Below are 14,995 nucleotides of genomic sequence, written 5' to 3'. Positions count from 1 at the left end.
TTATTTGTTTCAAGAATAAGGTCCCAGATTTAGAATAAAAGTTACTTGTCAGTGTTTTCTCTATTCAAAAACAATAGAGTAGCAAAAGATGACTGATCTTACGTCAGATTGTATGTTTTCTTGCACAGCTGGAGGTTGAAAACATTTGTTGCAAAACCGATTAGTCACAAGTCACACCGAAGCAACAGCCAACAGAGGATCCCACTTTGTCATAAAGTCTTTTTCGATTAGTTATTTTTACTATTTATGATGGCGTTGCAATAAAAATAGGACAAATGAGCGGGACAAATTCTGGACCTTTCAAGAGTTCACTCTTAGCTCATGATTTATACTTTATTTATTTATTTATTTATTTATTTGTTTGTTTATTTGGCAGGGACAGTGTACATTAATTAGCATTTCTGCCAATGCACCAGAATTAGCCCAAAGGCTATTTTTCATCTGTTGTCCCATAACAACCTAGAAAAACAATACAAAAATTATACAATCTATCAAACATTTTTAAAAAGTACTAAAATAGACATTGTCATATAGATGTTAAAAGAGAATATTTACAAATTAGGCTAAAACACCAACATTTTGTAATAGAGATAAAAAATAGTTGAAACACATTTAAACAACAGATCATTAAGATGGTGGCCACAATAGGAAACATGCTAGTTTCAATTTAATCAGAATGATGACACGTCTGATTCTCTTTGAACCAGGTTTTTAAATGTTTTTTTAATATATTAAATACATATCTTGTTTGGCGTGCTGTCCCAGGAGAGAGCCCAAAATCACAAAATATAGAAAACCGTTAATTTACTGATATTTTTACAGTGTACTTTGTTACTGAATTTGTTGTGTTTTCTGATTCTGAAAATTATTATTACAAATGTTAATTATCAACTATTATGGGGGGAAAAAACAAGCCCCCCCTGGCTTAGTTTCTTTATTAATCAGGGGTCGCCACAGCAGAATGAACCACCAACTTATCCAGCATATTGTATGTTTTACACAGCGGATGCCCTTCCAGCTGCAAGCTATCACTGGGAAACACCCATTAGCTTTGGTTTAGTTTTTGCTCTTTAAATAATGACTTAACTGAGCAGTTTCTTTTTTTACCTTTTTCTTATTACATTGGATGCTACCAGGATAATATTTCATGTTATTGTTAGTTGTTAAGTGCACGATTTACTATTTTGAAAAGTTTGAGTCTTAGGAACCTTTGTCCTGCTTTTGTGAGAGATTTTTTAACAAATATAAGGCTGCAAGGCTGCAAATGATGAGAGATCACAGCAGTTGTTTAGAACCACGTCATCCTAAATTAATCATGCAGTTAAGTGGGAAAAATACCCTTGATTTGCAAAAACTCACCTTATTTTGGAATACAAAATACATTTGGAGAGTTAATTCAATATTGCCGGTCATGACGCAAGTTTGCCTGTTAGCACTCTAGGTTTTTTTCACAGGTCTTGTGATTCTACTTTGACATTAAATTACTTATTTTACACGTTTTTGTGCTGGTATTTTGTGCCCTTGGTTTTTAACTTCTGGCCTACATGGCTGAAAAGCTCTTTTGTGTTACCTCTTGTGATTTTGAACCACTGATCATCATGTCTCATTTTCATGGAAACTCAAACAAACATGTCCTTATAAAGAGAGAGTTCAGTTTTCCCCATTACCCTACACTGTTAGACTTTGCCACAGTTTTACAGTAATTTACTGCAATAACCCACAGTAAAATACCACATACATTCTTAACACTTCACTACTATAATATGCACAGTATTTTGACAGAACTTTGACAGTAATTTACTACATATTAGGAATTTGCGGTATTCAACTGTAAGCATAACTGAGATAGTTAAGGGAAAAAATATCAATTAACACATCACAAAATGTGTTCAAAATGGATTGATGGATGAAATTACTTTTGAAAACCATTAAAAATGGATATAATAACAATGAATAATTAAAATACTGTTGCACACGATCACTTGTTTGGAATTTATTAAATCCAACAGTAAACACTCAAAATAAAAGGTTTGCACTGCCAGCGTAAAATTTCAGTAAATTACAGTAAAAGTAGTGTAAAAATTGTCATAGAGTAAAATTAAAATATGTTAAAGGGAATTTTACCATAAAAACGTGTTGAGGTAAGGCTATTTTACTCTAAAATGAAATTGTAGGACCCTAGTGTAAAACACATTTACAGGTAAGTTACTGTAAAAGGGCAGATGCAACAGTGCTGCCAGTAAGCTACCCCAAAAATGCAACAAAATGTCTAACTGTGTAATTTTAGGGAGTAAATGTGTATTTTGTTATTACTGTAGGTGACGTGACGCGGTGGTGCAGTGGGTAGCACGTTCACCTCACAGCAAGAAGGTCACTGGTTCAAGCCTCAGCTGGGTCAGTTGGCATTTCTGCGTGGAGTTTGCATGTTTTTACCGTGTTCGGTTTCCTCCGGGTGCTCCGGTTTCCCCCACAAGTACAAAAACATGTGGTATAGGTCTACTGGGTAAGCTAAAATTGACCGTAGTGTATGAGTGTGTGTGTTTCCTAGAGATGGGTTGCGGCTGGAAGGGCATCCGCTGCGTAAAACAATTGCTTGATTAATTGGCAGTTCATTCCACTGTGGCGACCCCTGATTAATAAAAGGACTAAGCTGAAAAGAAAATGAGTGTATATTTTGTTATTACTGATATTACTAATGTTCACATATATTTATAGACAGGTCTATATCTTACTGTAACCGTAATAATAATTATTACTCTGTATATATTCACCTTATTCTTCGCTGATGAGCGGGCGCAGCCATTTGAATCTTTTTGGCTCAAGACTTCCGGTCTCATTCACTTCCATTCATTTTGGACATTAAAAACTGCTCGTTTCGCTGTTTGATGTTGCAAACTGATATTTCCTTATTATATTATTCTACTTGGTCTATATAGTCATGCAAACATTTGTTTTTAGAGCAAGTAGTTTGATTGTTTTCTGCCGTTTATTTTTCCCAGTCATTTGTCCCATAGGCAAGTGAATCGGAAGTTCTAAAACAATCTCAAAAACAGGCGCACTTCCGCATTTTAGAATAAGGTCAATAGGCCTATACTATTTTTGATTGATTGAAAGTGATTCAAAGTCTGCATTCAATTTAAACAGAAAAATAAATTCTTATAATGTTTATTCATATTGGTGGGTGAAGAATTAATCTGTCATGATCACCAGTAATCTGGCCCTTATAGATTACTGGGGGACATGACCCGAACTACAATTCTGCCCCTGAACTGCACGACATTTCCCATCAGGCACGTCACACACACACCAGTTTTGGATCTCTCATGATTACACACACACACATCTGAAAGCTCATGATGGACTAATCAGATGGACCAAATAAAACAGCACGCACTCACACACTGAGTCTTGTTCCCCAGTTACATTTCTAAGCATTTTCCTTGCCTGGTCCTTTTGTGGTTTTTGATCTTTGCTTTGTTCAATGTTGTCCTGCTGCCTGTCCTGACCATTCACCTGCTTTGCTGACTATGCTTTTGGATTATACTCATGTTACTGTTTGTGTAACCCCGCCGATCCTACGCCACCCAACACACTCCGAGCTGGTATCAAACCGGCAATCCTTACGCATGGGAGTCGGGTGCTCTACCAAGAAGGCTAAAGACCATGGCCTCTAGCCTCTGTCGCTAGAGCACCTTTTAGAGGTTAGAGGAGCGCTGGTTTCGAACCGGCAACCTTCCGCATGGGAGTCGGGCACTCTACCAAGGAGGCTAAAGACCATGGCCTATAGCATCTGTCGCTAGAGCACCCTTAGAGGTCAGAGGAGTAAGGTTTACCTGCACAGCACACACTAGCTGGCCTCCGTTACATTTGTACTCGATTAATCATTGCCTGCTTGACTACTCTATTAATAAATCTGAACATGGATCCTCAACTCTATTGTCCAGCTACCTTATGTTATATAACCAATGCACTTTACTGGAAAAGAAAACAATTTGTTTTGGCAATTTTAATTAAAATCTAACCAGTAGCTTTGCAAAATATTTGTAATAAGCTCTTTCAAACTAAATTTATTGCAACATTAAACAATCAGACACTTGTATCTCAAGTAAGGGGCAACTGAGCATGAGCTGAATTTTTAAATGCATTTTATAAGTTTATTTTATTTTTTCATTTTGTCCTAAAATACCCCTGGATGTATCTGTAGATCTTTAAATTAAAAGAAAAAAGCCAAAACACACTTATTAGTTTTTAAACATATGCTACACTGTAAAAACTGTCTGCAAAATATACTGTATTATTGGCAATTTTGGTAAAATTTAAAGTGCACAGTAAATTAACAATTACTGTTGTGCTGTAGTGTGCTTATAAATTTTTCCAGCAATACTATAAAATTGCCAGTATACTGTAAAATTTACAAGCGCAATATAAACTACCTGACAAAAGTCTTGTCGCCTATTCAAGTTTTAGGAAGAACAAATAATAACTTGACTTCTAGTTGATCATTTGGCATCAGAAGTGGCTTAAATGAAAGGCAAAGGCCTCTAGATTACACTTATTTTACCAAAATAAAATATGATCATGCCTTGATTTTGAATGATTTGATTAGGACAGTAAGGTCTGACTGTGCTTAGACAAAAGTCTTGTCACTTAACAGAAATAATGTACATATATAAAGTCATGGTGCAGTGGAAAAAAGAGTTGTATTGTGGATGACTCCCATTAGTTTGGAGGACTGCATCAATACATCTCTGCAATGACTTAAATAACTGATTAATAAAGTCATCTGGAATGACAAAGAAAGCATTCTTGCAGGACTCCCAGAGTTCATCAGTATTCTTTGGATTCATCTTCAATGCCTCCTCCTTCATCTTACCCCAGACCTGCTCAATAATGTTCATGTCTGGTGACTGGGCTGGCCAATCCTGGAGCACCTTGACCGTCTTTGCTTTCAGGAACTTTGATGTGGAGGCTGAAGTATGAAAAGGAGCGCTATCCTGCTGAAGAATTTGCCCTCTCCTGTGGTTTGTAATGTAATGGGCAGCACAAATGTCTTGATACCTCACGCTGTTTATGTTGCCATCTACTCTGCAGATCTCTTGCACGCCCCCATACTGAATGTAACCCCAAACCATGATTTTTTTCTTCACCGAACTTGACTGATTTCTGTGAGAATCTTGGGTCGATGCGGGTTCCATTAGGTCTTCTGCAGTATTTGTGACAATTGAGATGCAATTCAACAGATGATTCATGTGAAAAATTTACCTTCTGCCACTTTTCCAAATGATCAACTAGAAGTCAAGTTATTATTTGTTGCTCTTACCACTGGGATCAACGACAAGACTTTTGTCAGGTAGTGTACATCATTAATTACAATGGTGCTACAATTGCAATTGTTATTTTACAGTGCACTTGTAAATTTTATAGTATTACCGGCAACCAAAATTGACAGTAATACTGTATATTTTACAGCAATTTTGTTTACAGTGTAGTGTTCCATTAATACAAATCATTTGTAGTATTTAATGCAAGATATTTGCGTATTTTGGATTGGTGTTTACTGCATTTTTTTAAAAGACAAACAGATTAAAACATTTCTTTGGGATGTGGGTGTTTGTTAGGGAGCCGAGAAAGGTGTTAGTTACAGTAAATCCTTTTTACAGTGCTCTCATAAATGTAGGGAGTGAGTTTGGCACACTTTGCTTTCCTCTCAACATCGGCGCTGAGCAATAATGAGCCTGAGAGGCCTTTGTTCAGGTCGTCATGGCGACTCAGAAGGGCGATGGAGGGGTTCCAGGACCACAGAGGGCTAAACAGGGTTGACTAGACTATAGAAGACCGGGAGATTTGTGTTTCTGTGTGTGTGTCTGTGTAAAAAGAACCTAAAACTTACGACGCCAGAAATCACTGCACTCTGTCTACTTCAATCCTTCATGTTTTTGCTCACATTTGCACCTTTTGTCGTGTCGCCAGTGATTGTTTTGTTCAGCAGTGCGTTTGTGTGAATCTGTTGCCAAGTTGAGGGTGGGTGTTTTTAAAATCTCAGGCTTCAGATGAATAAAAAGGTTTAAATGTACAAAGTGAGACCTGGATCTAACTCTGCAAACATGATTTTGGACATGTGACACTGTAATCCCAAACAATGCTAAGCCAGTTGGAACTTTAATTCATTAATTTTCCTTCAGCTTAGTCCCCTTATTTATCAGGGGTCGCCACAGCGGAATGAACCACCAACTTATCCAGAATATGTGCACAGCGGATTCCTTTCCAGCCACAACCCAGCACTGGGAAACACCCACACACACACAAACTATACGGTCAATTTAACTTATTCAATTCACCTGTAGCGCATGTCTTTGGACTGTGGTGGAAACGGGAGCACCTAGAGGAAACCCACGCCAACATTGAGAGTGAGAGAACATCCAAACTCCACACAGAAACACCAGCTGATTTACCTTTGTAAATTTTCATCTCTAACTCATATATTCACGACACTGACTTTGTAAAAATGTGAAAACTGTCTTATTTTTTGTTTTGTTTTTAATGTTTATGTCTACATATGTGTGTGTGTGTGTGTGTATATATAAACAATGAATCAAATTTTTTTTAAATTAATCACAATTAATCGCATTTAAAATACTGAAACTTGTAATTTTGGCTATTCGAATGTAAAATTCATGTAAACGCAAGACCAAAACTATTTAAATTAAAAATATAAATGTTTATGAGAATTTTTGTTTAACTTGTAACACAGATTTCTTCATGTGAACAACATACCCACAATAAACCATCAAGATCCTGGCTTGACAGCCATATTTATTACAGAAATAAAAACACAGGCATGTTAATGACATTTGAATTTCAAAACAATCAATTCCAATAAAGAAAAAAACTATTTCCTTGTTAGATTGTAAGTGGACTGCAAAAAATGCCAGAATACAGGCATTACAGATGTGGAAAATGGAAAATAATAATAATAATAATAATAATAAAGTATTGAATACAAACAATTGTACTCACAACAAGAAAAATCGCATGCGTTAACTCACTAATTTTGACAGCACTAATATATAAATATATATATATATATATATATATATATATATATATATATATATATATATATATATATATACAGTATATATATATATATATATTTGTAACTGAGATGATTTTTTGAAGGGAGGGGGGGTTGGGCTAATGTCAATTATTTTGTATTATTTTTTCTTCTTTTTATTGGTATTGTACTGTTTTTGTTAAATATCTTATAACAAATGTTAAATAAAACAAAATATTACAAAGGAACGCTAGCCAGCCGAGACTGTGAGGCGACACTGTGCCACCTGGGAACTTTGATGTCAAAGAGAAATATAAAAAACATGCAGAAAAAAACATGTACAAAATGCAATACGATTTGACAATAATTAACTACTTTAATATCAAAATGACATCAAACTGACATCAAACACTGACGTCAAAAATTGATCACAGGACAGTGTCGTAATACATTTTTGCTGTGTTTTTGACATCAGTGTGAGATGTCAGTTTTTTTACAGATAAATTCTGTGTAAATTCGTAATTGAAGCTTTCTTATTTTTGAAGTCAAAAAAGCATCAGTGTGTGGATGTAAAATGCATGTCAAGATTTTAACATCAAATCAATTGACATGTTTTTGACATGTTTTTTTTTTTTATGTTGTTTTGACATCAAGGCAATGATACCAAAACAATGGTAAGGCATCTACAGTGAGGCAAGTAGCTCATGCTAATATGCACTGTATACTAATCCACACTTGTGGTGAAAGGTTTGTAATAATTATCTTAATGTTTCTTATTTTAAAAATGCAGTCAAATAGTAATATTGATAAATATTTTCACAATTTGAAATAAAAAGGCTGTGCCTGCAGGACAAAACATTAAATAAAAAGACAGTTTGCCATGCAACAAAAACTTTAGGATGCTGTTTGATTTCCGTATGTTTGCACTCTCACATAGCCTTTTGCACTGATTTGCCTGACAACTGAATATGTGTCAGTGACAGATGTGTTTCTGCCAGGAGCAGATGGTATGCTGTAATGATATCTAACCCGAATAAAGGTTAATATGCATGATTTTGCAGAATAAGAAAAACCCTTTGACCAGATGAGAAATGGTCGTGCCCAACGGAGCCTGGTTTCTCTCAAGGTTTCTTTTCCTTCACTTTTGTCAATTGGTGAAGTTTGTTCCTCACCACTGGCTTGCTTGGTGTGGGACTTGTGGAGCTGCGCATTGTTGGATTTGCTCTTCAGTGTTTGGACTTTCAGTGAAAATAAACCTCACTGAACTGAACTAAACTGAAATTCAACTCTGAAAACTGGACTGACACAGTTTCAAATAACTGCTTTGACACAATCTACATAGTAAAAGCACTATAGAAATAAAGATGAAATTAATTGAGTTTTGTAAATCAGGACTGTATACCAAAACCATCCATCTGTTGTACAATAAATGCCCCCCTCCCCTCCCTCAAATAAATAAATAATCATAATAATAACAATAATAAAAAATAAAGATAGCTCAATTCATGATGCATCCACTTTAATGCAGACACTTTTGTATTTGAAAGTGTCTTCAGCTTAATTTGGGAACTGCTGATGTACACTGCAGACCTGAATGAGGCTATCCAGGCAGAATAGAGCAAGAATTCACTGGCTAACAACAGGATGAGCTCCAAGAACAACAGACACTGCACTGCACAAACACTACGACAAGCCAAACACGGATCCCCTTATAGCTTCCTGTTAGGCATTCCGCTTCAGATGTGGCCTAACATCTTCAGCGTTCACATATTTACAGTAAATCACATTACCTGGCGTTATTTTCCGTGCATTTACAGCTCAAATGACAAGAGTGGAAACATTTCAGAGGTCTGGCGCTGTGCTGTCGAATTATCTTACAGTGTTTAATAGCAAACATTGTTCATTTGCATTTAAAATCAATGGCAGTGATCTTTATCAACTAATTAAATATTATGCAAAATTGCTGATCTTGCTGCAAGTTTATACTAAATGGGGTTTTGTCGCCCCTCTGTGGTTACTCTTGGATTACTCAATTAAATCCATGTGTCAGAGAGCAAATGCTGGCATTCACTCATTAATTCATTCATTCTCTTTTCGGCTTAATCCTTTTATTAATCTGGGGTCGCCACAGCGGAATGAACCAACAAATTATCCACTATATGTTACACAGCGTATAACATGCACACACACTCAATCACACACACACACTACGGACAATTTAGCTTACCCAATTCACCTGTAACACATGTCTTTAGACTGTGGGGGAAATCCACCCGGAGGAAACCCACACGAACGCATGCAAACTCCACACAGAAACGTCAACCGACCCAGCCGAGGCTTTAACCAGCGACCTTCTTGCTGTGAGGCGACAGCACCTACTGCGTCGCCCTAATGCTGGCATTTGATTCCTTATTAAACCATCAGGTCTTTATTACTGTTTTAATCAATGCAGAATATCACAAATGGTGTCAGAACCAGGCTTTTACTCAGACTCGAGTTGTTTTTAAAGCATCTGTTTTCTAAAGACATTTTAAAATGTCTGTCACTTGACACGATTTGTTTCATCATTAGCAACTTAGAAAACTCTTCATTACTGAAGGCTTCCACTAATTGCCCCATGGCATAATTAATTGTTCATTAAATAATATAAATAATAGGTTTAAATGGGTGACACGGTGGCTCAGTGGTTAGTCACCTCGCATCAAGAAGGTTGCCAGTTCGAGTCCCAGCTAAGTCAGCTGGCTTTTCTGTATGGAGTTTGTATGTTCTCCCTGTGTCCACCTGGGTTTCCTCTGGGTGCTCCGGTTTCCCCCTCAGTCCAAAGACATGCGCTGTAGGTGTAACGGAGGCCAGCTAGTGTGTGCTGGGCAGGTAACCTCACTCCTCTGACCTCTAAAGGTGCTCTAGCGACAGATGTTAGCGTCCATCGTCTTTAGCCTCCTTGTTAGAGCATCCGACTCCCATGCGGAAGGTTGCCGGTTCGATCCCAGCTTGGAGCGGGTTGGGTGGCGTAGGGCAGGCGGGGTTATAAAGGTGAATTAAATACGCTCAATTGGCCAATGTATATGATTGTGTGTGTGAATGTGAGAATGTATGAGTGTTTCTCAGTACTGGATTGCAGCTGGAAGGGCATCATGTGCGTAAAACTTATGCTGGAATAGTTATCGAATAATTCCACTGTGGGGACCCTGATATATGCCAAAGGAAAATGAATGAATGACAAATTGATTTAAAGGTAAAAATAAATAAAATATCAAACCAAGAGGTTATTTGACCTAAATATTTATCGAAACAAAGCCAGCGACTTGCATTTTAAAGATTATAATTTAATATTAGTTGATCAACTTAAGTTTGGGTAAACTATTGACAATTCAAACATTGAGTAAAAATGTCAGTAAAAGTTGAACTCAGTAGTTGGATTTATCCATATTTAACACAATATTAAGATGACCCAGCATATTTTAGAGTCTAAAACCACACAATCAAGACATAAAAACAGATTTTAATAAATATGCAGAATGTCTGGCAATTTTTTTCTCGAAAAATGCTGGGTTGTATTTACCCAATGTTGGATCAAATGTGGAAAAAATGATTGGGTTAATTTAATTTTCATTTTAAATTTAAATGACATTTTTAACCCAACTATTGGGTTTGTCCATTTTGGAGTTAACAATTAGTTGTGTGTATGGATGTTTCCCAATACTAGGTTGCTGTGTAAAACATATGCTGGACAAGTTTGCGGTTCATTCCGCTGTGGCAACCCCTGATAAATAAAGGGAAGAAAAATGAATTAATAAATAGATTAAAATGATAGGCTTTCAACTCATTCCGAACCTTTTTTTTTTTTTTTGAAGATATTAGATATCTCCTAATGAAACATTGTCCTTTTTTTATTCCCTTTTTTTTGAATAACATTTATGTTTTATTAGATGAATATGGCACAGTTTTGAAAGTACTTCAGATCAGTCAACATTTTCACATATCAATCCTCTAAATAACTTTTTCTTATATTAAGAAATGTATCTTAAAGTGATAGTTCACTCAAACAAAATTCAATTACCATTTTTTTTCACCCACAGGCCATGCATTCAAAGCTTAGGTGACTTTTTACTTCAGTAGAACATTACCAAAGATTTTTAGCTAAATGTGTGGTCCATGATGCCAAATCAACAACAACCGACACTTGAAGAAATAAAAAAACATTTTCAGGCAAAACAAAATGAATACTCTTGGCTCCCGAGGATGCATTGAGGACTTATAGAGTAAACTGATCAGTCTGTGCCAGAAGCTGAACATTATTTACATTATTAGGATTATGAAACTACTGATTATTCATTTATTCATTTTCCTTCAGCTTAGTCCCTTTAATCATCTGGGGTCACCACAGCGGAATGAACCACCAACTTATCCAGCATATGCTTTTGCCCTTCCAGCTGCAACCCAACCCTGGGAAACATCCATACACACTCATTCACACACATATACTATGGCCAATTTAATTTATTCAATTGCGCAGGTTTTTGGACTGTGGGGAAAACCGGAGCACCCGGAGGAAACCCACACCAACACAGGGAGAACATGCGGGGCGGCCCAGCTGAGGCTCGAACCACCAATCTTCACTGAACCAACATGTCGCCAATTATTGATTATAATGATTTATTTTTCAATCGGTCATAAGCATAAAGTTTATGAACCTTTTTCCATTCACATGAAAACTCATCAGAGTCTCTTCAAAAACACCGTTTAGATCAACATGAAGGCATGTACCTCAATCGTTGACAGATTTATGTTTTGCTTGCGCTATCCCTTTAAGAATTGATCGTGCACCCCTCTCCCTTCCTACCTTTTAGCGGCCCGTTGCGATTCACTGTGCAGGTGGACTGTACCACTTCCACACGGAGAGGGGGAGACACGAGACCTCATTAACTTCAGCACCTGGACAGCGACCGTCCCGGAAAACCTCGTCTGGCTTAACAATGCGAGCATTCAGCGAAACGCGATTTCACCAAGACATGCTTTGACAAACAATGCGAGTCCCAACACATTTTCTACCTAGGTTTAACAGAAAGCTGACTGTGTCGAGCACGTAAAGCACGCAGAAACAGCGCCAGTCCTGAAGGCTTCCCTTCCGCGCAGGGAGGGTGCGAGAGACGGAAGGACAAAACGCCGCGGTTTCTCTTTGTTTACATCGGAATAAAAGTGAGAATGCGGCGGATTGTCGGACTGGAGGTGCCGCTCATATTGTGGATATGGTGTGTTTATGTGAAGCTCAGCACAGGAGCCCGTAAGTACATGCATTTGTGTGTGTATGTGTGTGTTCAGTGATCTTATTATTATGCGTCAGGATGTGACTCTTCATAGATGCAACATAAATACTTTATTCCCCATATTAGGTTGTCCTTTTCAATGGTTGGCTGGTATAAAATAGGATAGTGCGATTGAAGCACACGTGCTTATTTAAAAAAAAAGACCTCAGAAGTTGATTTATGCATGCCATATGGTCGTGTGAGATTTCATGCTTTAATGCTCTTCTGGATGCATGAGAGCATCATGGGAATATCAGTGTTTGGCTCTTCAGTCTTCTGTCTACGTGGGTGTTTGATGAGCATTGTTTTGTGATTATGATATATTGTGCTCCGTTCGTGCACGTAGGCACTTGTTTTGGCTATCAAAAAGTTTTAAGCAAATATACATCAAATGTAGCCTACATCACAGGTACATCACTGTAAAATGGGCAAGTTTTTACTAATTATTTAATTAATTATTTTTATTTAATTATAATATACTTAAACAGTTTTATTAAACAGATATATTTACTAAAACAATATTTTAGTCATCAAACATATTTAGAAATTGAAAGATAATACAATTAAATTTAAGCAAAAATCACAAAAAAATTACAACCCTTTAACTAAATTTTTCCATTTTTTTTTTGTTTATTTTGATTTTTTTTTTCTCTTTTTTAAATTTGTATTCACTGTTTTACTCGAACTTATACATTTGGGTGTACTAGTTTTTGCACCGTTATTAGATAAGCTCCAGATTTGGCTTCAGTTCTGACTAATCTAATGTATATGCACAAATTGCCGGCAGCTAGCTCTCTGCAACTCTCACATGGTCGCCCACTGAAGCTAAGCAGTGCCAGGTCAGTACCTGGATGGGAGACCAAATGTGAAAGCTAGGTTGCTACTGGAAGTGGTGTTAGTAAGGAGAGCAGGGGGCGCTCAACTGCCGGGCTGTAAGGGTCCTAATGCCCCAGTATAGTGAAGAGGACTCTATACTGCTCAGTCTTTCAGATGAACTGAGGTCCTGACTCTCTTTGGTCATTAAAAATCCCAGTATGTCCTTCAAAAAGAGTAGGGGTTTAACCTGACATCCTGACCAAATTCGCCCACTGGCCTCCTAACAATCCCAATATCACAATTGGCTTCATCACTCTCTCTCCTCTCCACCAATCAGCTGGTGTGTGGTGTATGGTCTGGTGCAATATGGCTGCCATCCCGTCATCCAGGTGGATGGTGCACACAGATGGTGGATGAGAAGATTCCCCCAAAATGTGTAAAGCGATTTGAATTTCCAGAAAAGCGCTATATAAATGTAAGGAATTATTATTATTACTATTAGTAATATACTATTTTCCCTTAATTTCTGTTTAACGTTGAGAAGATTTTTTCAACACTTTTCTAAACATAATAGTTTTAATTACTCATTTCTAATAACTGATAAATTTTATCTTTGTCATGATGACAGTAAATAATATTTGACTAGATATTTTCAAGACACTTCTATACAGCTTAAAGTGACATTAAAAGACTTAACTAGATGAATTAGGTTTACTAGGCAAGTTAGGGTAATTAGGCAAGTTATTGTATAACGATGGTTTGTTCTGTAGACTATCGAAAAAAATATATAGCTTAAAGGGGCTAAATTATTAAAAATGATTTAAAAAATTTAAAAACTGCTTGTATTCTAGCCGAAATAAAACAAATAAGACTTTTTCCAGAAGAAAAAAACATTATCAGACATACTGTGAAAATTTTCTTGCTTTGTTAAACATAATTTGGGAAATATTTAAAAAAGAAAAAAAATCAAAGGGTGGGCTAATAAAAAAAAAAAACTTTCTTTCTTTCTTTCTTTCTTTCTTTCTTTTCTTTCTTTGCTGAACTCGTGTTTTTCTCTGGCTGTTATAGATCAGTGGCTTATAATGGTGAATACAGGTCAAAGAAATCGTACTGTAGCAATAACATGTAGCCTCATTTTCTGCTTGGGGTAACACATTAATAAATAATGGCTAAAAGGACATGTTGACGCTCTTTAATATAGTATAAACAGAAGAGAGGGGATTATAGATGGAGCAGTGCAGAAACCAGAGATGCTCCAGGAGACAGGTGTGTGGCACCTGGGGGGGATTAGTTTGCTGTCAGTTCACCCATTTGTGATTATAATCTAAATTGAAGGTCATTAAAAGAATTCAGACCATACAGTGATTAGCATACATATATAAGTACACCCCTCACAAATCTATCTTTCAAATTTTAGTAGGAAGCTTTACAATATTATATTTGTGCATCTATATTAGATTATTCAGTACTAAAGCCAAATCTGGAGCTTATCTAACAAGATAACTTACAACAACAGTCCGAAAACTAGCACACCCAAATTTATATGTTACAGGAAAACATTAAATACAAATTTAAAAAGGAGAAAAAATCAAAAGAAGCAAAAAAAAAAGGAATTTAGTTGAAATTTTGTAGGTTGTATTTATTTATTTATTTGTTTATTTATTTATTTTTGCAATATTTTCATTACATTTAAGTTTCTGTTTCTAAAAATGTTTGGTGTCTAAAATATTATTTGAATAAATATATTTGTTTGACAAATCTGTTATGTTTAAATGCACCAAAATACATTGCCTATATTCACTGAAAAATGAATAAAAAT

The 14,995-nt window shown here is 36.3% G+C and overlaps 1 protein-coding gene across 1 annotated transcript in view; it reads left to right on the top strand.

Annotated features, from left to right (window-relative positions):
* The first annotated feature begins 11,978 nt into the window (after nt 1-11,978).
* cntnap2b (contactin associated protein 2b) overlaps nt 11,979-14,995 on the top strand; it is a 90,585-nt gene continuing 87,568 nt past the window's right edge. Inside the window, 1 exon segment of the mRNA NM_001302242.1 lies at nt 11,979-12,338. Coding sequence (NP_001289171.1) covers nt 12,260-12,338 — 79 coding nt within the window. The 5' untranslated portion in view covers nt 11,979-12,259.

The sequence above is a fragment of the Danio rerio genome, chromosome 2, assembly GCF_049306965.1.
Source record: "Danio rerio strain Tuebingen ecotype United States chromosome 2, GRCz12tu, whole genome shotgun sequence".
Classification (NCBI taxonomy): domain Eukaryota; kingdom Metazoa; phylum Chordata; class Actinopteri; order Cypriniformes; family Danionidae; genus Danio; species Danio rerio.
This window is presented reverse-complemented; position numbering and strand designations above follow the sequence as displayed.